The following is a 23,790-nucleotide window of genomic DNA, read 5'->3' as shown; positions in this document are numbered from 1 at the left end:
AAAAGAGTTGTCTGTAGCTACTGTCTTTACTTCCGTAATTCATTTTCTCCTTAGTCTACTCAAATCATGCTCTTCTCCCCAAACTCCTCTGAAACTGGTCTCATCCAGGTTATTAGCGCTGTTCACGATGCCAACCAATGATCACTTCTCTGTTCGTACCTTGCTTGCCCCACAGAAAGTGGATCACTGCTTCCTTCTTCAGCTCTGAGAGACTATGCTCTTTTGGTTTTCCAGCTCCCTTCCTAACCACTCCCTTTTCTGGCTTCCCCACCACCTGTGCTGTAAACCTGGAGCTGAAAGTAAAGCTAAAAAGAAAAGAGCTTAATTCTCCCAAGGGAATCTCACATAATCCCAATGTTTTATTTTATTTTATTTTTTTAAAGATTTTATTTATTTGACAGAGAAAGAGAGAGCGAGCGAGAAAGGGAACATGAGCAGGGGGAGTGGGAGAGGGAGAAGCAGGCTTCCCGCTGAGCAGGGAGCCCGATGTGGGGCTCAAGCCCAGCACCCTGGGATCAGGACCTGAGCCGAAGGCAGACGCTTAACGACTGAGCCACCCAGGCACCCCCCCAATATTTTATTATTCATATATTGATGACTCAGAACTTTTCCTAGTCCTAATCTTTCCTTAAAACACCAGATTTTCATGTCCAACTACTTCACTGACATTTCCCCTAAGAGTATAGAAGGCATCTCAATTTTAACATACCCAGATTAGAACTCTTGATTTGGGGGGGGGTGTGTGTGGATTTTCCATCCTCAAACCTGCATCAACACAGCCTTAATCTTAACAAATGGTACCAGCATCTACCTAGTTGAGAGTGAACATTTTTTCTCCCCTCCACTAATATAATCCATCTCCAAAAATTTATCCCAAATGTGTCCTTACCTCCATCTTCACTGCTCCCTCGGTAGTCCTAACCACCATTTTGCCCCACTTAAATGACAAGAACCTCATAACTGGTTTTCTTTGCTTTCATTCTCTCTAGAATTTGTTCTCCAATAGCAAGCAGAATAATCTTTTAAAAACACAAGTTTTATGACACTCTTCCTCCCTAAAAACTTTCTAATACTTCCCACTGGATTAAAATTAAATCAAAACCTCTTAGTAAGACCAAAAATCTCTGTATGATCTGGCCCCTACTATTCTCTCCCCTTTCCAGCCAATCCCTTTATTGACTATGCTTTAGCCACAGTGACCTTTTCTTCTGGTCTTCACAACTCTAAATTAGTTCCAGCCGTAGAACTTCTGCATTAGCATAAAGTGTTCCTTTGCCTAAAACACTCTTCTCCAGGATTTTCATAAGGCTGGCTCCTTCTTGTCATCAAGGTTTCAATTTCCTTGAATATGACCTCCTTCGTGAATCTAAGGTAATCATCCATGTCTACTACATCACTTTTTAAAATTTCTGTTATAGTAACTATTATGGATATTTTCTTATTTATCAATTTATTATTTAGTACCTGTTTTTCCCCACTAAACCACAATCTCTTTGAGCACAGACACTGTCTGTCTTGCTTACCCTTATATCCTTAGTACCTTATTAGAATTTCTGGCACAAAGTAGGAGCTCAAAAAATATACTGAATAAATGTTTATATCATCTGCTATTTGTATCTATATTTTAAAAGAACTGCTCAAATTCTACATGAGAACAATTTCTACCACATTTTCTTTAGTATAGTTCAATATTTTCCAATGATTTTATTCTGGTTTGTATAAATGGCATTCATGGTTAGCATTCAATCTTGGAAGAAATACTAAATTACACATATGCTACCCATATTTGTCAAAGTTAAAAACCCTAACAGCTTGGAAACAATATAAAATCTAATGGTTTGGAAGCTTTGAAACTTACCCTCTGGTAGCACTGAGGCAGAGCATTTTCTAACACCGGAGGAGTTCTCTGCATTAATATTCCAACAGACTCTCTTAAAAGAGGAATAACACTAAAGAAAAGGAAGAAAAAATTTATTAAAGCCACATTCTGACAATCCCATTCTGTAAGAAAGTAATAATATAACTCTATACTAGAATGTATCAAGATTTATCAGAATAATATGAGGAAAAAGAATCTAGTCGTTCTTAAATTTTTCATGTGATCAGTAAGTTATTATCTAAAATAAAAGAGCTAGATAAAATGTACCAATGTATGAAACACTAAACTATACTACTGAATAGTACTGGAGCATCTAAAAATCTAAACATAGCAGTCATTCAACTACTATTTAAAATATGATTTCAACTGGCCAGAATCTTCCAAAGTAATCTCTAAGACATATCATGGTCAATTGGTCCTTAATGTTTATCAAATATTTACATGTATGTATCTGAATAGTACTGTAAAGGAATATACAAAAAAATTAATATGGTACATTAGTCCATTCATCCAATATTTTTATAACCCAATTATATATCGGTCTTCTTTCATTATTTAAAAAATACAGAAGCCTGGATATATCCACAGATCTAGTGTATCAACACTGTTAGTGATAGGGCCCAAATGTCTGTGTGTGTTGATGTAGCTAGCTCTCCACCAGTATTTGGAAATTACTGCTTTAAGCTATTTGGATGATTAAATGTACAGAAACAACAGTATAATGATAAGGGTGACTCTAATGCAATAGTTCTCTTATTTAGACATCAAATTCACCTTACAGTCTTGTTTTCATTTCTGACATATTAAATCAGAATCTTTGAGGGAAGGTCAAGGCCATCTGTTTTTTTTTTTTTTTTTTTTAAGGCATCTCTTTTTAAAAAGCTCTCCACACGATTCCAGTGAATCAGGGTGGCAAGGCACTGCTCCACAGGCAGACGGAGAGAGAGCTTCGTTATACTTAATAGCTTAAGCCAGTGCTCTCTTTTAAACTTGGAGAATCTCAAAATTTCCAAAGACCCCTCCTAATTATAGCTGTCGGAGACAGAGATAAAAGGAACATATATACATTTCAAGAAAGGTAGAAGTTGAAATGTACCTCAAAAATTAGTGATATTTCTTTTTCAAGTTTTATTGTTACTTAAGTAATCACTACACCCAACATGGGGCTTGAACTCAGGACCCCAAGATCAAGAGTACATGCTCCTCTAACTGAGCCAGCCAGGCACTCCCAAAATTAGTGGTATTTCTGACAGGTGGAAAGGAAGACAAGACATTAAAATAACAAAGACATAGGAAATGGCCACAGGGAAGCAATGACAAGTCCACTCCCACACTTTATGTGCACAGTGATAAGTACTTGGATAATAAGACAGGAACAGAGACAACTAGGAAAATTAAACAGATAACTGAGAGAAATAACTGGTGTCTAATTGGATATAGTGAAGAAACAGTGCAGCGACTTGTGTAATCCCCTAACTCTTCTCTTGAGTGTGGGCTGGATCTAGTGACTTGCTGCTAATGAATAAAGTACAGCAAAAGTGACAAGATGGTACTTCTAAATTTCTAAAATTAGATTAGAAGACTCCGCCTTCCATCTTGTTCACCCTGCTCTCTTGCTCTCTCACTTCTTTGCTCATGGCTGTCAGGCTGTGAGCTGTTTTATGGAGAGGCTCAAGTGACAAAGCACTGAGGGATACCTCTGGAGAGGAACTGAGACCCTCAGTCCAAGAGTACAGAAGGAACTGACTACTTTCAATAACCACTTCAGTGAGCTTAGAAGTGGATTCTCCCCCCAAATGAACCTGGGAATGACTGTAGCCCTGGCTGACACCTTGACTGGCATCTTGTGAATGAGCCTGAGCCAGAGAGCCTCACTGGCTATGATCAGGTTCCTGAACCAAAGTAAACTATAAGATAATGCCTGTTATTTTAGCTACTAGGTTTCTGTATAATTTGTTATGCATCCTTAGATAACTAATACAACCATTCTTCATAAGACTATTAGACTAATTTATCTAAAATCAGTATCTGATCCTATCCCTTCCCCATTAAAAAAATCCCTTAAAAGCTCCCCAATATCTTGGGGATTAAATGTAAGCTCTTTAACATGGTATATTTTTAGATCTGCCCCACCTAGCTTCGCCTTCTATCCTTGCTTCACATTTTCAGCCCTCTAAATAAACATACTTGCACTTTACTTTTGTTTTTTTAAAGATATTTATTTATTTATTTATTTATTTATGAGAGAGAGAGAGAGACAGAGAGAGCGCACAAGCAGGCAGAGTAGCAGGTAGAGGGAGAGGGAGAAGCAGACTCCCTGCAAGGAGCCTGATGCGGGGCTCGATCCCAGGAGTCTAGGATCATGACCTGAGCCGAAGGCAGTTGCTTAACCGACTGAGCCACCCAGGCGCCCCTGCACTTTACTTTTGGCTGTTCCTTCTTTTCATGCTTTGCTCATGCTGTTACCTCTGCCTAGAGTGTCCCTAAACTGCCCTGTAGTCTGGCTTCTAGTCCTTCTCTAAAATCTCAAGTGTCGGGGCACCTGGGTGTCTCAGTCGGTTAAGCAACTGCCTTCAGCTCAGGTCATGATCCCAGGGTCCTGGGATCGAGCCCCACGTCGGGCTCCCTGCTCATCGGGAAGCCTGTTTCTCCCTCTTCCACTCCCCCTGCTTGTGTTGCCTCTCTCGCTGTGTCTCTCTCTCTCAAATAAATAAATAAAATCTTTAAAAATAAATAAATAAAAAATAAAATCTCAAGTGTCACCCCTTCTAGGGTATATTTCCTGATCCCAAATTGTTTTCCAACCTGTATGAAATGTCCTCTCTGGGCTCCTATTAAAAAAAAACAACAAAAAAACTGATACCTGTGGTAAGGTTAAAGGGGGAAAAAGCAACTGGAAGTGGGGTTAGGGATTCTGACAGTAAAAGAATATTGGTTATCCCTTCATCTAACCTGAAGAGCAGTGTCTGTTTCTATCTACTGTGCTGGTACTATAAGGTGAGGATTCCCTGGGTTATAAAAAAGGCAAAGAGAAACAAGATGGTAGACTCATAAGGTACAATTCAACCATTATGACACTTTTCTTTCCTCTCTCCATCATTTTTAGGGAAAAGGGAAGGATCAGGAAGGAATATTTTTATATACCTAACTTACAATTTTTAGGTTTTCCTACTTTCCTTACTACTATTCAGAAAGTGAGGCACCAAAATGGTCCTCCTAGAATATGAAAAAACTCTGAGAATAAAAAAAGAGGTTTTTTTTTATGCCTCCTCTAGGAGGCACATAGAAAAATTTAGCTCTTTTCATCATTTCTTCTTCAATCTTTATCCTAAGGAACTCTAATAATGCCTAAAGATATCTGAGGTGGAAAATGCACTCAACTAGAAACCATGATACCTGGTTTCTAATTCTGCCATTAAATAACTTTGGACAAATTGTATAGCCTTCCAGAGCATCAGTTTTCTCATCTGTAAAATGAGGACGTGGATTAAATAGGCAATTTCTTCCATCTTCGCTTTTCATTCAATAAGAAAAAAATGGTCAAACTACAAAGAACACTAGTGCAAGAATTATTTGGAAATGAAAGAAAATGTTATTTGTATACATCCAAAAAAAAAAAAAAAAGTCACCAAATGAGATGAGATATACTTGGCAAACTGATTTACTCCATCACTAATTAGGTAATCCCACAAATGAATTTTATTAAGCAATTGCTATGAATAAGCAATTATTAAGCACTACTGTATACTCTGCTTGGCATCAGATTTTCTAGAACCAGATGGAATCTAACTCTAGAGTTGGAAATGAAGGTCTAGAACACCAAAGTAACTTGCCTAAGGACACAGCTAGTGAGTAGGAGCGCTAGAATAATAAGACCAAGTCTTTGGACTCTAACTTCAATTTTGGAAAGTTCAAGTCAACAAACATTTATTATATGCCTACTATTTGCCAAGCATGTACTAGGCACTGAAAATAAAAAGATAAATAATATAAAATAGCTACTTTAAAGGGATTCACAACTTTTGAAAAAGCCTATAGAAAGGTGACTAGAAATCAGGCAACAAGCACTTGTTCAGGGCCTACCATTTGGAAGAAGGCACATATGAATGCAAAACAACTAGAGATGACGCCTGTATCCATTTTCATTTCCCATGAACTTCTGGTGACAGTTTCCTTTATTATTATGTTGATAACTTACTTTTAAATCTACCTTTAAAATAAAGTGGAAAACTGGAAAAGAACCTGACTCTACTGTAACAGAAGGCATACAATATGAACAATGATATTATTTTTTTTTTTAAAGATTTTATTTATTTATTTCACAGAGAGAGAGGGAACACAAGCAGGGGGAGTGGGAGAGGGAAAAGCAGGCCTCCCGCAGAGCAGGGAGCCCGATGCAGGGCTCGATCCCAGGACCCCTGAGATCATGACCCGAGCCGAAGGCAGTCGCTTAACTGACTGAGCCACCCAGGCGCCCTTGAACAATGATACTATTAAGCAACAGGTGTGAGACAGCTTTTTGCAAACAACTTTAAAATACTTAATGTTTTAGAATACCCTAGGCATAGTCTAATTTTTCTAATTTGTGTGTGAGTTAAAACACAATGAAGAGATGACTGAGTCCAAGCTATAATAATCCTTGAAGAGATCAGCCTTCAAACCTGAAGGGCATTCCCCTAATACAGTCTCTTAATAAGCCACCCAGAATCATCTACAAATTTATCCAAACCTTCGTTCAAATTTTTGTGTCTATAGTCCATGTATGTTGCCTCCCAAAGCCAGCTACTCCTTGCCACATTTGTTAAAAAAAAAAAAGAAAGAAAGAAAGAAAAAACACCCAGTATTTTCCCTTTATCCCGTAAAATTTATTTTCACATGTGGCCCTTAGTTTGAAGATTGTAGAATTGGTGAAGAATTTCCATGATCACAGATAACAAACTATTAAAAGTAACAGGGAATTTAGAGATCACTCATTTTAACACTCAATTCAAGAACTATAATGCATAATCGTGATTGGCTCAGTTGGTTAAGCCTCCGACTCTTGATTTCAGCTCAGGTCATGATCTCAGGGTGGTGAGATCAAGTCTAGCTGGGGCTTCGCGCTCAGCAAGTGCAGGGAGTCTGCTTAAGATTCTCTCCCTTTGCCCCTCCCCTTTGTGCAAGCATGTGCATGTGTGCTCTCTCTCAAAAACAAAAAAGAATCATAATGCAAATAAACATTTTAATAAAATTAATTTTAAAATAACTTAAATAAAAGGTATCATAATTGATATAAGGAAATAATTAGAACAGTGTATTTTTTTGGTAAGGGTCAATGAGGTATTTACTGATTTTGCTAGATTATAAAATTCAAAATGGTTGCCTGGTTCAGTGGAATTTTCATAAAATGCTTACATTCAACAGCAGCAAGCATTTCACCAAAGCACACTGATGTGTCACACTAATTTTGTCTAACAGTAACTCTGAAATTATGTAAGGATTTCAGCTATATCTGTAAGAGGGTTATGAAACTGTGGTGGAAGGAGAAAGGTGCTTGCTAAGTCGCATGGTGATAGAGCAATTTAGAACCATGGTCAATTTCTATAACAATTTTAAAGATCATAAAATGTAAAAGAAACCTGCAGAAACTTTATTTTTGCCTTTTAAAATTGTGTTTAGCTTAGGAGTTTGTGTCCATATTTTTCTGATTAACTATCGTAATGGGAAATCATAAAAGAGATTTTAGCATGGATCTATCTACCCATAATGAAAGGATATGGGGAAAAAGACAAGCTTAGCAAATTCCTGACTGAGCTAACACTTAGAGTTGCATCCAAACCCAAAAAGTAAGCATGTGGAAACAATTAGAGGTTCCCGCTTCTGGTTGACTAACTCAATTCTAACTTTAAAAATGAACACCATTTTCCTAGCATATATAAAAGGCATGAGTCATTAGGTATATGAATTTACCAGTAAAACAGGGTTATGGTTTTATTCTTCAAAAGCTGAAGGTAAATCAAATTTATAATCATACAGTCATAAACATAAACTTAATGTAGGCTTAAATGCTAACAGATTAAATAAGCAATAGTTATTACTCTTTATTGCCAGTAACTTTGCAAATGAAAATATATTCAGAATTTTACTTGAGAAACAGCTTTTAGTGAAAGTCTCACCATTTCAACACTAAATTATCTAGCAGTAATTATAAACAAGCCAAACAAAAGATAAGGGTATACATTATGAAAACTTCTGAAGAACAGACTAGTGATAATCGTAATGCTTAGCAATAAAAAATTTCAGCGAGCTGAAACTATTACTTAGATCTGAGAATAAACATCTATAATAATAATTAAAACATAATTACTGATTCAACTTTTTGAATTGGCTTATGGGCTCAGTCCTTCTGCCTATTATCAGGGGTTCTTACAATCTACGAACCTAGAAAAAGATAGGTATACTTTTTAAAGAACCCATAAAATTTGAAGGTCCGGTATATGTCATATACTTGAAAGTATAGTGGACAAAAAGCCAAAGAAAACTGACCCAGAGTTGACATATACTCTACGTTTAAACACAGTAGTCCTAGGGCAAGCTGTAAATATGCAGTCATATTTGCATAAATACAATTATTTCATAGTGATGAACAATTACCTATTAACCCAGAATTTCAAGAATCATAATGCAGGGGCACCTGGATGGCTCAGTCGGTTAAGCCTCCGACTCTTGATTTCAGCTCAGGTCATAATCTCAGGGTCGTGAGATCAAGCCCTGTGGGGCTAATATGGAAGAGATAACTCCAAACCACAGGAATTGTGGTTTACCTTATAATTACACTGAGTTTCAAAACCTATGGTTTAAATCAATGCACATTTACAGAGTACCTACTTTAGTCAATAATGGTGATAATTACATACCCTTAAATAACCCTAGAACTCAGAGCCAAAGTCATGAAAAGGTCACTCTTTTCCTTAAACGTCTGGAACTTATTTATAACACCTAATACATCTGGTCTTTGGACCAAAAGCATTAGTAAATAATGTCAAATTAGTAAGTAATTAGTAATGTCTTTGTTTAGACAACACTTAATAGTTTTTAAAGTGCTTTCATAATTTTTTTTCTTATTTGATCCTCACACCAGCCTTAAGTAACCTTAAAACATTCCATTCTGCAATGACAGAAAGTCAGATGTAGGCAAGATTTTAAGAGATATTTAGGCCAACTCCCTCATTTTACAAAAGAGAAAACCATCTCAGAGAGATTAAGACAACTTGCTCTTTGTTATATACTAGTAAGAGGCAGAGTTGGATGTGCTGATTCCAAAGCTAAGACTCTCTGCATCACACTACAGTGTCTCATCATGATTAAGTCCTCTAGAGTCAGAGGTCATGTCATATTCTTTTTATTCCCAGTGCCTAGCACAGTACTTGGAATACAATAAGCACTTGGCATATGTCTGCTGAATGTATAATCTATTTTAAAATTTCAAACACTCTGGCGTGTTTGAAAGGGTGTTTGAAAGGGTGACTTTCAACCCTTCAAAGTAATAGCTAAATAGCAAAACAATAAAGGTCCCCTCAATTTAGTCACTCCCCAAAAGAATTTTTTTTGAAGATTTATTTATTTGACAGAGAGGGAGATAGCGAGAGAGAGAGCGCGCACAAGCAGGGGGAGCAGCAGGCAGAGAAGGAGAAGCAGGCTCCCCACCAAGCAAGGAGCCAGATACGGGGCTCAATTCCAGGACCCTGGGATCATGACCTGAGCCGAAGGCAGATGCTTAACCTACTGAGCCACTCAGGTGCCTCTCCCAAAAGAATTTCTAATAAATAGAAGCAAAAGTATCTTATCCTCTATTCAAGTACAGGTGAGAAAGAATTAAACTCAGGCAGGAGCAATCATCACTCCCAATTCTTGATTTGAAATTTATTATCTTAATGAAAGCTCTTTTCTTCATTCTCATGAATAAGAAACTAAAATCACATCAGCAATATAGGAAAAAATTATTAAATGATCTATTATGTAGCCATAAAGAACAAAGGTGTAGATAAAGAAGAAAAACGAGTGCAAATTCACACTGATATCCTGTCAAGAGGTAGGGAATTGGGAAGAGACAATGGAATCAATGAAGGAAGAGGGCAAAAAGCTCCATAAAATATATAGTTTTGAGAAGACGGGGCAGGAACAAATTCACATTTGTATTAAATATGGTAACATTTGTATTGAAAAGATAACGAGACCTGGAAGAACCTCCCCACTAGTTCTGTAACCCATTTGAAAGCAGTAGCTAGAAGTAAGATAGACAAAAGCAGGAGATAAAGTTCTTTAAGGAGATCTGCATTTTGAAAACAGTATAGAAGTGAAGACACGGGATCTTGTTTAGAAAAACCAGATAAGATGGCAAGAAATATTTGTCATGACTATCAAAATCAAATCAATTATCATTCAGATAGCTTCAGCGATCACAGGTTTTAACTCAGAACAAAAAGGCCTTGAGGTCAGCAAGAAAAATCCAAAAGGAATGGAACCAAAGTACTGATTAATCTCTAGGTTGAACAAGGTTATTAGGAATCTGGGCTAAACTGTGTCTGTCTGGTGAAAGTTAAAAAATGGTATACGTGTACTGATTCAATCTATGTGGTATTTAAACCATAACATTTCCTCACCATATAGTAACAGAGCTTTGCCTCTAGATGGCTGAGTGTGTTCCTGTGAAGAAATCCAGGATCCAGGAAGGAGAGCAGAGACAAGTAGCAAAGGGGCACTGTTAACATGCAGCAGCTCCTCTGCCCTCCGAAATGGTGGAGGCAGTCACCAACTGACTGTATTTCTTTTATTCTTTCCCTCCTTTCTCTCTCCCTCTTTCTCCCCACTTGATAATGAATGAATGAGGGTCAGTTAATGGGGGGGGGGAGGGCATGTGAGAAATCATTTAAGTGAATGGTGCCTGCCTGCCAAAAGCATTCCTTTTGGGAAGGAAGGTAGGCAAGCAATTAACGCTTACACAATGCTTCCCAATTTTTTCCCAATTTGTGCTAGACTTTATATATCTTAACCCATTTAATCCATACATAACAAATTATGAGGTAGGCATTACTGTTAGCCCCACTCTAAAGTTGCAAAAGTGAGGCATAGAGAGGCTAAGTGACTTGCCCAAGGTCACACAGCTAAATGGTGAAACCGGGATTTGAACCCAGGCACTTTGGCTCCCTAGCAAATGCTCTTAACCACACTCCAATATTTCTTCCAATGAAGTCATCAACATGGCTTTGCTAGTGCTCACAAAGCACCTTTGCCTACAGGAGAGGTCTGACTTTTAGGAAAAGCTGATCTTCAAAGTGTATAGGAAGCCTGAACCACAAAAAGCAATTTAAAAGCTCAGTAACGATATAAATGTTTTCCATCATCTGAGAGCTGACTGGTATTGTCAAGACTTGAATAGAAGCAAATCCCTGACACCTAGTTACCATTGTGGGCCCATCCTCAATGATAACTTCCAAAGAAAGTCACATGTTGGGTGCCTGGGTGGCTTAGTTGGTTAAGCGACTGCCTTCGGCTCAGGTCATGATCCTGGAGTCCTAGGATCGAGTCCCACATCGGACTCCCCGCTCGGCTGGGAGTCTGCTTCTCCCTCTGACCCTCCCCCGTCTCATGCTCTCTCTGTCTCATTCTTTCTCTCTCAAATGAATAAAAAAAAATAAAAATAAAAAAAAATAATAAAAAAAGAAAGAAAGTCACATGTTATGTGAGAAGTAAACCAAACATGGGAAATACAAAGCAAAGGCAAAAGGACCCTTATTAAATTGTTTACCCAAATCAAACTTTTAAAATACCACTGTGAGAACAGACTTTTTACTGAGTATCTGAAGGTAGGTTTCTAATTGCTACATTACATTGGATGCTGACTATATGAAAATGCTTAGTTGCTGAGATACGGGTAGAAATTATGTTTTTCAAGGATTAATTAAGCAAGAGAACAGAGTAACTTAAGAGCAGGCTATAGCTAGTGGAAGAGTTTGAAATTAATTACACACAACAATGAATATTAAAACTGAAGAACCAAGAGGGACTAATTTTTTTTCTTGTGCAAACAAGTGAAAAAAAGTGAAAAAAAAAAGTGAGTCAAAGTTGAAAAAACTTAATATGGTTTCCACCTTTAAAAATTTACATTACTTTTTATTGTATTTTTTAAAAGATTTTTATTTGTCAGAGAGAGAGAGTGTGCACACAAGTCTATTTTTAACTTTCTTAAGAACATCCATATTTTCCATAATGGCTGTACCATGCCATGCCTACCAACACTGCACAAAAGTTCCAAATTCTCCATATCCTCATGAACACGTATTATCTATTCTTTTGATAACGGCCATCCTAATGGAGTCATATCTCATTGTAGGAATTTGCATTTCCCTAATGATTAGTGCTGTTTGAACATCTCTTCATATGTTTATTGGCCAGTTGTATATATTCTTGGGAGAAATGTCTGTTCAAATCTTTTGCCTGTTTTTTAATCAGATTATTTGTTGTTATTGTTGCTTGAGTTGTAGATTTTCCTTATACATTCTGCATATTAACCCCATATCAGATATATAACTTACAATTATTTGCTCCCATTCCAGAGGCTGCCTTTTTACTCTGCTGATTGTTTCGTATGACGCACCAATACCTTTTAAGTTCGGTAAAGTCCCATTTATCTATTTTTTATTTTGTTGCCTATCCTTTGGGGTCATAGCCAAGAAATCACTGCTAAATCCAATGTCCTGAAGCTTGCCCCCTATGTTTTCATCTAGAAGTTTAAGAGTTTTAGATCATATATTTAGGTCTTTAATCCATTTTGAGTTAATTTTTGCATGTAGTTATAAGGTAAGGGTCCAACTTTATTCTTTTGCATGTGGGTATCCAGTTTTCCTAAAACCATTTGTTGAAGAGAGACTGTACTTTCTCCACTGTATATAGTCTTGGCACTCTTGTCAAAAATAATTTGGCTATATATGCAAGGGTTTATTCCTGGGCCATTTGTTCCATTGGTCTATATGCCTATCTTTATGCCAGGACTACACCATCTTAATTACTGTTGCTTTGTAGTATGTTTTGAAATCAGGAAGTGAGGCCTCCTTCTTTCTCAAGATTGTATTGGCTATTCATCGTCCTTTGAGATTCCATACAAATCTTAGGATATTTTTTTAACCAAAAAATGTCATTGGGATTTTGATAGAGATTGCACTGAACCTGCAGATCACTTTGGATAGTATACACATTTAAACAATATTAAGTTCTGATCCATCCTTTTATTCATATCTTCTTTGATTTCCTTTAGCAATGTTTTGTAGTTTTCAGTGTACAAGTCTTTCACTTCCTTGGTGAAGTTTATTCCTAAGTATTTTATCCTTTTTGATGCTATAGTAAATGGGATTATTTTTTAAATTTCATTTTTAGATTGGTCATTGTTAGTATATAGAAACACAACTGAGTTTTGAGTGTCGATTTTGTATTCTGCAACTTTGCTAAATTCTTTTATTAGTCCTAATAGCTTTTTAATGGCATCTTTAGGGTTTTCTACATTTAAGAACATGTCATGTGTGAACAGGAAATTTTAATTCCTCTTTGTATGCCTTTCTTTTTCTTGTCTGATTGCTCTGGCTAGAATTTTCAGTACTATGGTGAACAGTAGTGGTGGAATTGGGCATGCCTGCATTGTTCTTGATCTTAGAGGAGAAGTTTTGAGTCTTTCCCCACTGAGTATGATGTTAACTCTGGGTTTTTCATACATGGCTTTTATTATGTTGAGGTAGTTTCCTTCTTTTCTTAATTTGTTAAGTGTTTTACCATTTCATGGCTGTTGAATTTTGTCACATGATTTTTCTGAGCTGATTGAGATGATCATGTCTTTTTTCCTTCACTTTCCATTTGGTATATAACATCAATTGATTTTCATATGTCGAACCATCCTTGCATTCTAAGTGTAAATTCCACCTAGTCATGATGCAAGATCCTTTTAATGTGCTGTTGAATTCATTTTGCCTCATATTTTGTTTAGGACTTTTATGTCAATATTCATGAGGAATATTGGTCTATAGTGTGTGTGTGTGGTTTTTTTAAGATTTTATTTATTTACTTGTCAGAGAGAGAGAGAGCACAAGCAGGGGGAGCAACAGGCAGAGAGAGAGAAGCAGGTTCCCCACTGAGCAAGAAGCCCACTGCAGGACTTGATCCCAGGATGCTGGGATCATGGCTTGAGCCGAAGGCAGCTGCTTAACCGACTGAGCCACCTAGATGTCCCTTGGTCTATAGTTTTCTTTTCCTGTCATTTTTTGTCTGGTTTCAGTATACCTGGGTCATTCTTGCCTCACAGAATGATTGGAAGTCTCTTCTCCTCCTTAATTCTTTGGAAGAGTTTGAAAAAGAATTGATGTTAATTCTTCTCTAAATGCTTGGTAGAACTCACCAGTAAATTCATCTGGTTCTGTGCTTTTTTGTTGTTGAAAAGTATTTGATTAGTGCTTCAATTCTTTAATTACTGGCTCCTCACTTGTTATAGGTTTGTTCAGATTTTTTTATTTCTTCATGATTCAGTCTTGGTAGGTTGGATGTTTCTAGAAATACATCCATCTCTTCTAAGTTTTCTAATTTGTTGGCATATAATTGTTCATTGTAGTTCCTTTTATTTCTTATTTCTGCGACATCAGTTGTAATGTCTCCTCTTTCACTGTTAACTTTAGATATTTGAATCTTCTGTTTTCTTCGTTTATCTAGCTAAGGGTTTGTCAGTTTTGTTAATCTTTTCAAGAAAACCAACTCTAGGTTTTGTTGTTTTCTATTGTTTTTCTATTCTCTCTGTCATTTATCTCTGCTCCAATCTTTATTATTTCTTCTTTCTGCTAACTTTTTAGTTTTTTAGTTTCCTTTTTCTAGTTCCTTAATGTATAAAGTTAGGTCACTGATTTGATTTTTTTTTTCTTCACAAAACTAAAATGAGATAAAATAAAGTCATGTGAATATGCTGAAATTTTTTCAAAGTCTAGGTATTTGTCACTATGAACTTCACTCTTAGTATTGCTTTCACTGTACCCCGTAAGTTTTGGTATGTTGTGTTTTTGTTTTCATTTGTCTCTAGATATTTCCTAAATTCCTTTGTAATTTCTTCTTTGACCCACTGGTTGTTAAAGAATAGGTTATTTAATTTCCACATAATTTTGGATTTTCATGTTTTCTTTCTGCTAGTTATTTCCAGTTTCATTCCATTTTGATCATAGAAGATATATAATTTAAATCTTCTAAAATTTGTTACAAATTCTGTTGTTACCTAACATGTAGTCTATCTGGGATATTGTTCTATGTTTGCTTGAGAAGAATGTGTATTCTGCTGTTATTGGGTGGAGTGGTATACATATTTCTGTTAAGCCCAGTTGGTCTACAGTATTGTTGAAGACTACTCTTTTCTTATGGATCCTCTACTTGGTTGTTCTATCCATAAGTGAAAACAAGGTACAATGTCCTTCTTTGTCTCTTGTGGCAGTTTTTGTCTTAAAGTCTCTTTTGTTTGATATATCTATTTTGTCTAAGTATGGCCACTGCGATCTCTTTAGATTCCTGTTTGTATAGAATATCTTTTTTCACCTTTTCACTTTTAGTCTGTTTATATCTGGATCTAAAGTCCATCTCTTATAGGCAGAACAAAACTGGATCATGTTTTGTTTGTTTTTTTTAGGGGCAAGGGGCAGAGGGAGAGAGAGAGAGTCGTAAACAGGCTCCACACCCAGCACAGAGTTGGACGTGGGCCTCAATCTCACAACTCTGAGATCATGACCTGAGCCAAAATTAAGAGTCAGACATTTGACCAACTGAGTCACCCAGCCACCCCATGCTTTTTTTTTTTTTTTAATCCACTCAGCCAGTCGATGTCTTTTAATAGGTATGTTTAATCTGTTTACGTTTAAAGTAATTACTGGTATGAAAGGACTTACTATTCCTATTCATTGTTTTCTGTCTAATAGCTTTTTGTTCCTCTTTTCCTCTCTTGCTTTGTGTTTCATTGATTTTTCTGTAGTGACATGTTTTGATTCACTTCCCATTTCCCTTTGTGTATATTCTATAGACATTTTCTTTGTGGTCTTCATAGCATGCGACAAGTTAATCGTGCTGCTTTCAAGATTCTCACTTTACATGTGACATTTTACAGTTTATGATGTGTCTCAGTGTATGCCTCTTTAGATTTATCCTACTTCTTAAAGTTTCTTGAATTTGTATGTCCATTTCTTTTCTCAAATTTGAGTAAGTTTTGGCCATTATTTCTTCAACAGGTTCTCTGCTCCTTTCTTTCTTCACTTTCTGAGACTCCCATATTTGTATGTTGTTGTTCTTGTCCATAAATAACCTTGGGCTCTCTTCATTTTTCATTTTTGCCTTCTCTGCTTCAGTAATTTTTGTAAGTCTGTGTTCAGGTTCACTGACTCTATCTTCTATCTGGTCAAATTCACTGAGTCCTGCCAATAAATTTTCAATTTAGTACTGTTATTCTTCAGTTCCAGAATTTCTGTTTGGCCATTCTTCCTAGTTTCTATCTCTTTGTTCATATTCTCATTTTGTTCATGCATCATATTCCTAATTTTGTTTGTCTATCTATGCTTTCTTTTTAGTTAATTAAGTATCCTTATGATGGTAATCTTGAATTCTTTATCTGGCAATTCATATCTCCTTTTTTTAAGGATTTGATTTCTACAGATCTAATTTATTAGTTTAAATGTATCACAGTTGGCTGTTTCTTCATATGTCTTATTTTTTGTTGTTGGGATTTGGCATCTGAAGAAATCAACCAACTCTCCAAACTTTGTGGTCTAGTTTCATACAAGGATGACTTTCTCTACTAGGCCTGGCTAGAGATTCTGGGGACCTCAAAAGTCTTTTCTGGGTATGTGTCCTCTATGTGCTTTTTTGTAGGTAATCTGCCCTGTTTGAAGAGGGTTGCTGGCTTCTACTCAGGAGCTCCTGAGCTTCTACTCAGGAGTTTGTGTCTGTAATATTGCAGCCAGCTAGGCTATAGTAAATCGTCCTGGGGTTCCATCTAGTGTCAGTCTGTGGTACTGCAGACTCTAATGCAGGCCATTCTTCTCAGGGATGCCCAACCTGGCATTCTGTTTCTGTCAGTACTTGGATACAAGCAAAAAAGACACTATCTCTCAGGCAGCAGCCCCCAAAAGTCAGTTGGAGGTATGTTCAACTCCTTTCCCTCTCTAGGGATAATGTGGGAGTTGGGGTTTTCCTCCCAAACATTCCACCCTGGGCAGGGCTGGGGGGTGGGAGTCGCTCTAATGAGAGAGTAAAAAGTGTCACACATTTCCTATCAAGCCTCCACATGGTTGGCTTCCCGCTAGCCTGGGGTGCAGGAACCTTTGAACTGGTTTCAGGATTTCTACAGATCTATTTTGTAAGTTTGTTGTGTTAAATTTCTATCCTCCATGAAGGAAAGAAATCTAGGGCTTCCTAGTCTGCCATCTTGCTGATGTCACCTCTCTTCCCCCAACTGAATTCTTTTTTTTAGGGCTGCACAGAATTCCCTTTCTGATGGACATTTGTGTTCTTTCCAATTTTGGGCTATAGCAAATAAAGCCACAAAGAATAAATGTATTCTTTTATATTTTTGCCAGTTCATCTTTAGGATACAAATATTTCTAGAAGTAGGACTCCTTAATCAAAGATAAATACACAATTAATTATGCTAGATACTGTCAACATTCTTTCTGCAGAGATAGTACCATTCTCATTTCTGTCAGCAATGTTCTGCCTATTTTACCTGTAGCCTTGACAAAAAAATTATGCAAACTTTTGGATATTTATCCACCTGATAGATGAGAGGCGGTGTCTCAATGTAGTTTTAATTTGCATTTCTTTTTTTATGAGTGAGGCTGAACTAGTTTTATATGTTTAAATATAACTTGTATTTCTTCTCCTGTAAACTAAATGAACTTACACTTTTGCCCATTTGTTTATCAGGCTGTTAGTCTTTTTTTCTTTTTGGGAGCTCTATGTTAGGGAGGTTAGCCTTTCATGTTCTAAGTGACAAATATTTATCAGTTTATTATGTCTGTGACTTCCCTTTTAATTTTGCTTGTTTTTTAAAGTCAGAAAACCAATGTTTTATTTCTAAAACTCTGCCATATATTTCTAGGGGGTGCCCATGGTCACCTGCCACCTTCCCACCAGGTTTTCTATGTAGCTGGCAAACAGAGTCTGGCCATCAGCAGACCAGGCCAGAGAGGTATACTAGCAGGGCTCTGCCTTGCTGCTGGTACCGATAATGTCCTACTTCAGTTCCTCTATAATGATCCTGCCTCCCAAGTCCCAGATCTTGATGCTGGTGCCCGGGGCAGCACAGAGACAGTATCAGTTAGGACTGAAGTGCAGGGCATTGATGATGTTCCCACCATCTAGCAGATAAAGGTGCTTGCCTTCATTGAGGTCCCACAGCACAGCTTGGCCATCCTTGTCTCCAGAAGCACAGAGGGATCCATCTGGAGAGATAGTCACAGTGTTCAGGTAGCCCGTGTGGCCGATGTGACTGGTCTTCAGCTTGCAGTTTGCCAGCTTCCATACCTTGACCAGCTTGTTCCAGCCACAGGAGACAATGATGGGATTGCTGCTACCGGGTGGAAAGCAGACACAAGACACCCACTCCGAATGGCTCTCATCTTGGACAGTGTATTTGCATACACTCCAAGTATTATTCATAGCTTGATGTTTTTATCTCAGGAGCTACTGACAACTTGTCAGTTGTCAGAGAAGGCCATACTCAGCACATCCTTGGTATGGCCTACAAATCTGCGTGTGGTGGTACCGTGGTACCTGTTGTGAGATCCCCGAGATGAAGGGCTCCATCCCAGGAGACTGAGAGGGTGAACTGGCCATCTGAGGAGATGACCACCTCACCAACAAAGTAGGAATGACCCTAAAGGGCACACTGAGGGATGCCATCATCAGTCTCATCCCTGGGCAGCTTCCACATGATGATGGTCTTCTCTCAAGAGAAAGACAGTATCATGTCTGGGAACTGGGGAGTGGTGGTGATCTGGGTTACCCAGCTGTTGTGGCCCTTGAGGATACGACCAAGTATCTGCTCAGTTATGGTGGCGGCGAGTGCAGGTGTCGCTGCGGCGACAAGAATGGAGTTGGACAGCTCAAAGAGACTAGCACCACAGCTGCTCCTGCTGCGGTCCTGCTGAGGAAAAGAGCTTGACTTCCCTTTTGATGTTTTCTTTTCTATGCCAAAGTTTTTTCATGTACCTTAATTCATCAATCTTTTTTCTTATTGATTCTAGGTTTTGAGCCATAGTTATTCCCCTAATATTCTCATATTACAAAATAATTCAGACATGCTTTCTCCTAGTATTAGCATGGTCTCATGTTTTACTTTGAGAGCTCTCATCAATTTGGAATTCATCCAGGTGTACATAGTATTAGCTTCAGTTCCAAATTTATCTTTCTCCAAATAGCTGTCCAGTTATTAGAAAGCTCATCTTTCCCCCACTTATTTGAAATGCTACCTTTATCCTTACTAAATTTGTATTTGCACATAAATCTATTTCTGGGGGTGCCTGGGTGTTTCAGTCCGTTCAGTGTCTGCCTTCAACTCAGGTCATGATCTCAGGGTCCTGGGATCAAGCCCCGCACCAGGCTCCCTGCTCATCTTTAATTTAAAGAAAATCTTTAATCTATTTCTGGACTTTTTTTTTTTTAAGGATTTTATTTATTTATTTGACAGAGAGAGACACAGCAAGAGAGGGAACACAAGCAGGGGGAGTGGGAGAGGGAGAAGCAGGCTTCCCGCGGAGCAGGGAGCCTGATGTGGGGCTCAATCCCAGGACCCTGGGACCATGACCTGAGCCGAAGGTAGACGCTTAATGACTGAGCCACCGAGGTGCCCCTATTTCTGGACTTTCTAATCTGCTCCATAGATTTGATTCTTCAGGCACCTCACTATTTTAACTATAAAGGCTTTCTTTACATTTTATATTTTATTTTCCAGGGTTTTCTTGGGCATTCCTCCTGCTTGTTTTTCCTCTTTATAAGCTTTAAAATCAACTTTTACTACCACCCTCCAGAAAAAAAAAAAACCTGTTGGTATTTTTATTAGAATAGTTTTAATTTTTTAAATAAATCTAAGAATTGACATGTTTATGATGTTGATTCTTCAAAAACAGAAGAGGCTCTGTTCAAGTCCATTTGTGTTTTTTAGAAGCATTTAAAAACTTTTCCTCACACAAGTTTTGCACATTTTATCTACAGGCTGGATTTTGCTTATACATAAAGGGTATTAATTTTGTACATCAATTTTGTATCTGTAACTGTACTAAATTATGCTTGTCAGTTTTTCCATTATTTTCATGAGTTTTACAGAAATAAATTAGTAGATTTTACATAAAATAACCTCTTCTTTCAAATTTTTAAGTCTCAAACACTCTCTTGTTTAAAGTAGTCTCAAACACTCTCTTGTCCAATAAGCTAATGATCACTAATACATTACCATGCTTGCTCTGCTCTTTCAATATATTTTTTTAAGATTTTATTTATTTGAGAGAGAGAGAGAGTGCGCATGAGCGGGGCTGGGGGTGAGGGGGAGGGGGAGGGCAGAGGGAGAGGGAGAAGCAGACTCTCCGTTGAGCAGGGAGCCTGACGGCGGGATCATGACCTGAGCCAAAGGTAGATGCTTAACGTACTGAGCCACCCAGAAGCCCCCTTTCCAATACTTCTAAGACTGTCTGCCACCCTTTCTTAACTAGGATTCATGCTCTGAACTACCAAAAACACAAAATAATTTGAGTGACTATTTCTGAATTTCCCCAAGGACAGTAACATAACCAGTACTTTTCTAGATGTATAGGTGAGAGGTTAATACTTAAAAACAAATGAATGCCTTAGGGATTCTCTCCCAGAATGCTCGTTGAGAAAGGCTGTTAGACTAATCAGTATTTATAAATGCTCTATGATGGTTTTATATATATTTAAAAATAGTTATTATACGATGATGTTCCCATTTATTCAGTTTTACAATATAGACACATACAAACAAGGTAAAATCTTAAGAAACTGCTTGCCTTACCCCAGAAGTATAGTTCATAAATTATAACCACTTGAAAGATGAGTCACAAAGGAAATTATTAGGCAAAACCATATTTGAAAAAAAACCCCCGTTATTTCTTACATATATGACTATTTGAAGATATGGCAGCTTCTTACATGTTTAAAAAAATGCTACTTTTTAATTAATAATTATTTATCTATTTAGTTAATAATTATCTATTATCACAAATAATTATTTAACCAAAGAATCAACAAGGTTTATCAAAATCAGTATCTGGTTCAAATCCTGTATTCATTAACAATGATGATCACCTATGATTTAGAATTTCAAGTATATAATTTTGTTTTCATTAGTGCATATTCTTTCCATTTCATATCTCTATTTATGACCATTACTCTCATTTCTAAAGTCTGTACTTTAGTTTGCCTCTGCAAGTTGGGCTATTTTGTTCTTCAAAATGATAAGAAATAAATATATTTCTTGAAAAACTTTTACACCTAACAAAAAGACGATTTCTTTTGTTTAAAAGTTTTTCTTTGTATTTACAAATGATTATGGTAAAACGGTACAAAGCACCACAAGGTGGTAACTGGTGAGTTGTAGAAAACCGATTTTAAAAAAAATTGCAGCACAGCTTCAAAAATACCACACCAGAAACAAAGCTTATTTCTGCATCCTGTTTATGTATTTTTTCCCATCATGCATAGGTACCTCTTTTATTTCAGTGAATCAAAAATCAAGCTATATAAAGGGCATCCCTTTTAAATAAATCACAATGTGATTCAAAGCTACAACTAACTGTTCAGATTTCTGTAGGCTAAGTTATGAATCCACTTTCCATTCCAACTCAACTACTAAGGAAAAAAGGAGCAAAAACGACTCTGAAATCTCTTAAAAGAAGTGTATTTTCAGAAGATAAAAAAATGACACTCTCACTGTTGTACTGGATCTCCTGCTTTTCATTTGGAAACAAAATTCATCACAGCACAACTCAGTTTTACTGAGCAATTTAAAGCATCCTTTGCCTGTGTTAGAAAATGTTGAGAGAAAAACTTTTTCTAAGAAATCACTTTCACTGTGAAAGTGAAAATGGAACACTGGGCAGCCTACAAGGGAGAGACGTCTATTTTCATGGCATGTTCCAAATCGTGGAACATTTAGGTCCAGAAAACATATACAGTCCTATTATTTCTTTTGCTCTTGGTGAACTGCAAATACATATAAAATTAAGGGTAAGGAAAATTACTTCTTTATACTCTATTTTATTGAGTCGGTAAGAGTTTCCACGTATTTCCTAAAATCAGTTTTGGCTAACCAGGCAAACTCTTACACAATTTGAAAAACATCTCGAGTGATCTGCTTACAAATATTTCATTATCATATGAACATTTAGTAAATTAAGTTTGCTCTCTTAACATAAAAATAGACAACTGGAATGTCTTTATTTTTGTCCTCTGGAGCTATTACTTTTTTTATTGCCCTCTATTAAAAAAATTATGTTTATGAGGTAAAGTCAGAAATGTTGATTTGCCTTAGAGACGTTAGGAAAGAAGCACAATTTTAAAAATGCATCACCCCACCCAAAATAAATATAAAATACAATGGCACCACCCAGAGAGACCTAAATAACATATATGTATATATATGCAATCTGATATTTTCCCAATACATGTAAAGAGAAATATGTATTTTAGATAAAGACTCTTTATAATAATGAATCATTCTATGTGTTGCCCTGTACCTTGTTTTATTTATTATCATTGCATGAAAGACTTACTCATGCTCTACCTGAAAACTGGCTATTGCCTGAGGACACTGTTGTCCCTACAGCACTCTTTTCTCTCCCACGCTCCGCGTACTAGTGGAGTTTGCGGTGAGGTAAACGTCCTCACTACTATTTCCAGATCTTTGCTCCACCTACTCCCTCCCCCCCACAAAAAAAGTTCCTTTAAGTTCCCGGCCATCAGATTATTCCACCCTCTACCCATCTTGACTCCCAGTGCTATGACTCTGGATAGCTCCCCTCAGTCACTAAAGAGCATAGCCATGGGCTTCTCTTTCCACCTCTACCTTTTTCATGACTCTTAGTTTCAACACCCATGTGGGCAGTCCATCCGGCACACGGGCCTCTATCTGACAAGTTTATCTTGGATCCACCCCTACAGCCACACTTGAGACCTGCAGATGCCAAGTTCAAGCCTCTCAGAGCCTGCGTCTCCCCTACTTGCTGCACTCACCCTCCTGCCAGAGCTCCGACCTACTAACCTTCTCACTTTTCTCCTCTTTTTCAGCCTCTATTACCACCTTTAAATCTTCATTTCCCATCGCAATAATCCCTGCTGTGCTCCTTTCTCACTCTGTCAGTACTCCTCTGACAACACCCCAAATGGCTCAATCTGTCTATTCCCTACCTTTTATCAAGTAGCTGAGCAAGACTAGAGAAAAACACACAGCGGTGCTGGTGGTTTTCACTTTAAATTAATGACTGCAGACTTCAAAGGGGCCCTCGGCACTGGCAGGCGATCACACTGCTCCCCTTTACAGCAAAAGGCCTTCAAGCAGAGTTGACTATGGTTGCTACCCCCATTTCTTTCCTTCCCATTCTCTCCTGAAGCTCCTCCAAACAGGCTTTCCTCCTCATTACCCTTCTGAGTGTCTTGGCTCAGTTGCCAACTATCAGTCATAGCAGCATTTAACAGGGTGGATCACTCCTTCCTGTCTGAAATGCTTTCTTCACGCAGCTCCTAAGACAGTGTGCGTTTGCGTCTCTCCTCCCATCCCACAGGCCACCCTCCTCAGCTGGAGCTACGCCCTGTGCCCTGCCTTTCAGGGTTCAGTCGTCAGACCTCTTCTCCTCTCC

At 37.6% G+C, this 23,790-nt stretch overlaps 1 protein-coding gene and 1 pseudogene across 1 annotated transcript in view; both read right to left on the bottom strand.

The window, feature by feature from the left end:
• SLC30A7 (solute carrier family 30 member 7) overlaps positions 1–23,790 on the bottom strand; it is an 82,365-nt gene that overhangs the window by 17,070 nt on the left and 41,505 nt on the right. Inside the window, exon 9 of the mRNA XM_021690272.1 lies at positions 1,859–1,949. Coding sequence (XP_021545947.1) covers positions 1,859–1,949 — 91 coding nt within the window. The remainder of the gene's footprint in view (positions 1–1,858; positions 1,950–23,790) is intronic.
• LOC110580584 lies at positions 18,017–23,255 on the bottom strand (annotated as a pseudogene).

The sequence above is a fragment of the Neomonachus schauinslandi genome, chromosome 4, assembly GCF_002201575.2.
Source record: "Neomonachus schauinslandi chromosome 4, ASM220157v2, whole genome shotgun sequence".
NCBI lineage: Eukaryota > Metazoa > Chordata > Mammalia > Carnivora > Phocidae > Neomonachus > Neomonachus schauinslandi.
Note: the sequence above shows the minus strand (reverse complement) of the source record. Positions and strands in the feature narration are given on the sequence as shown.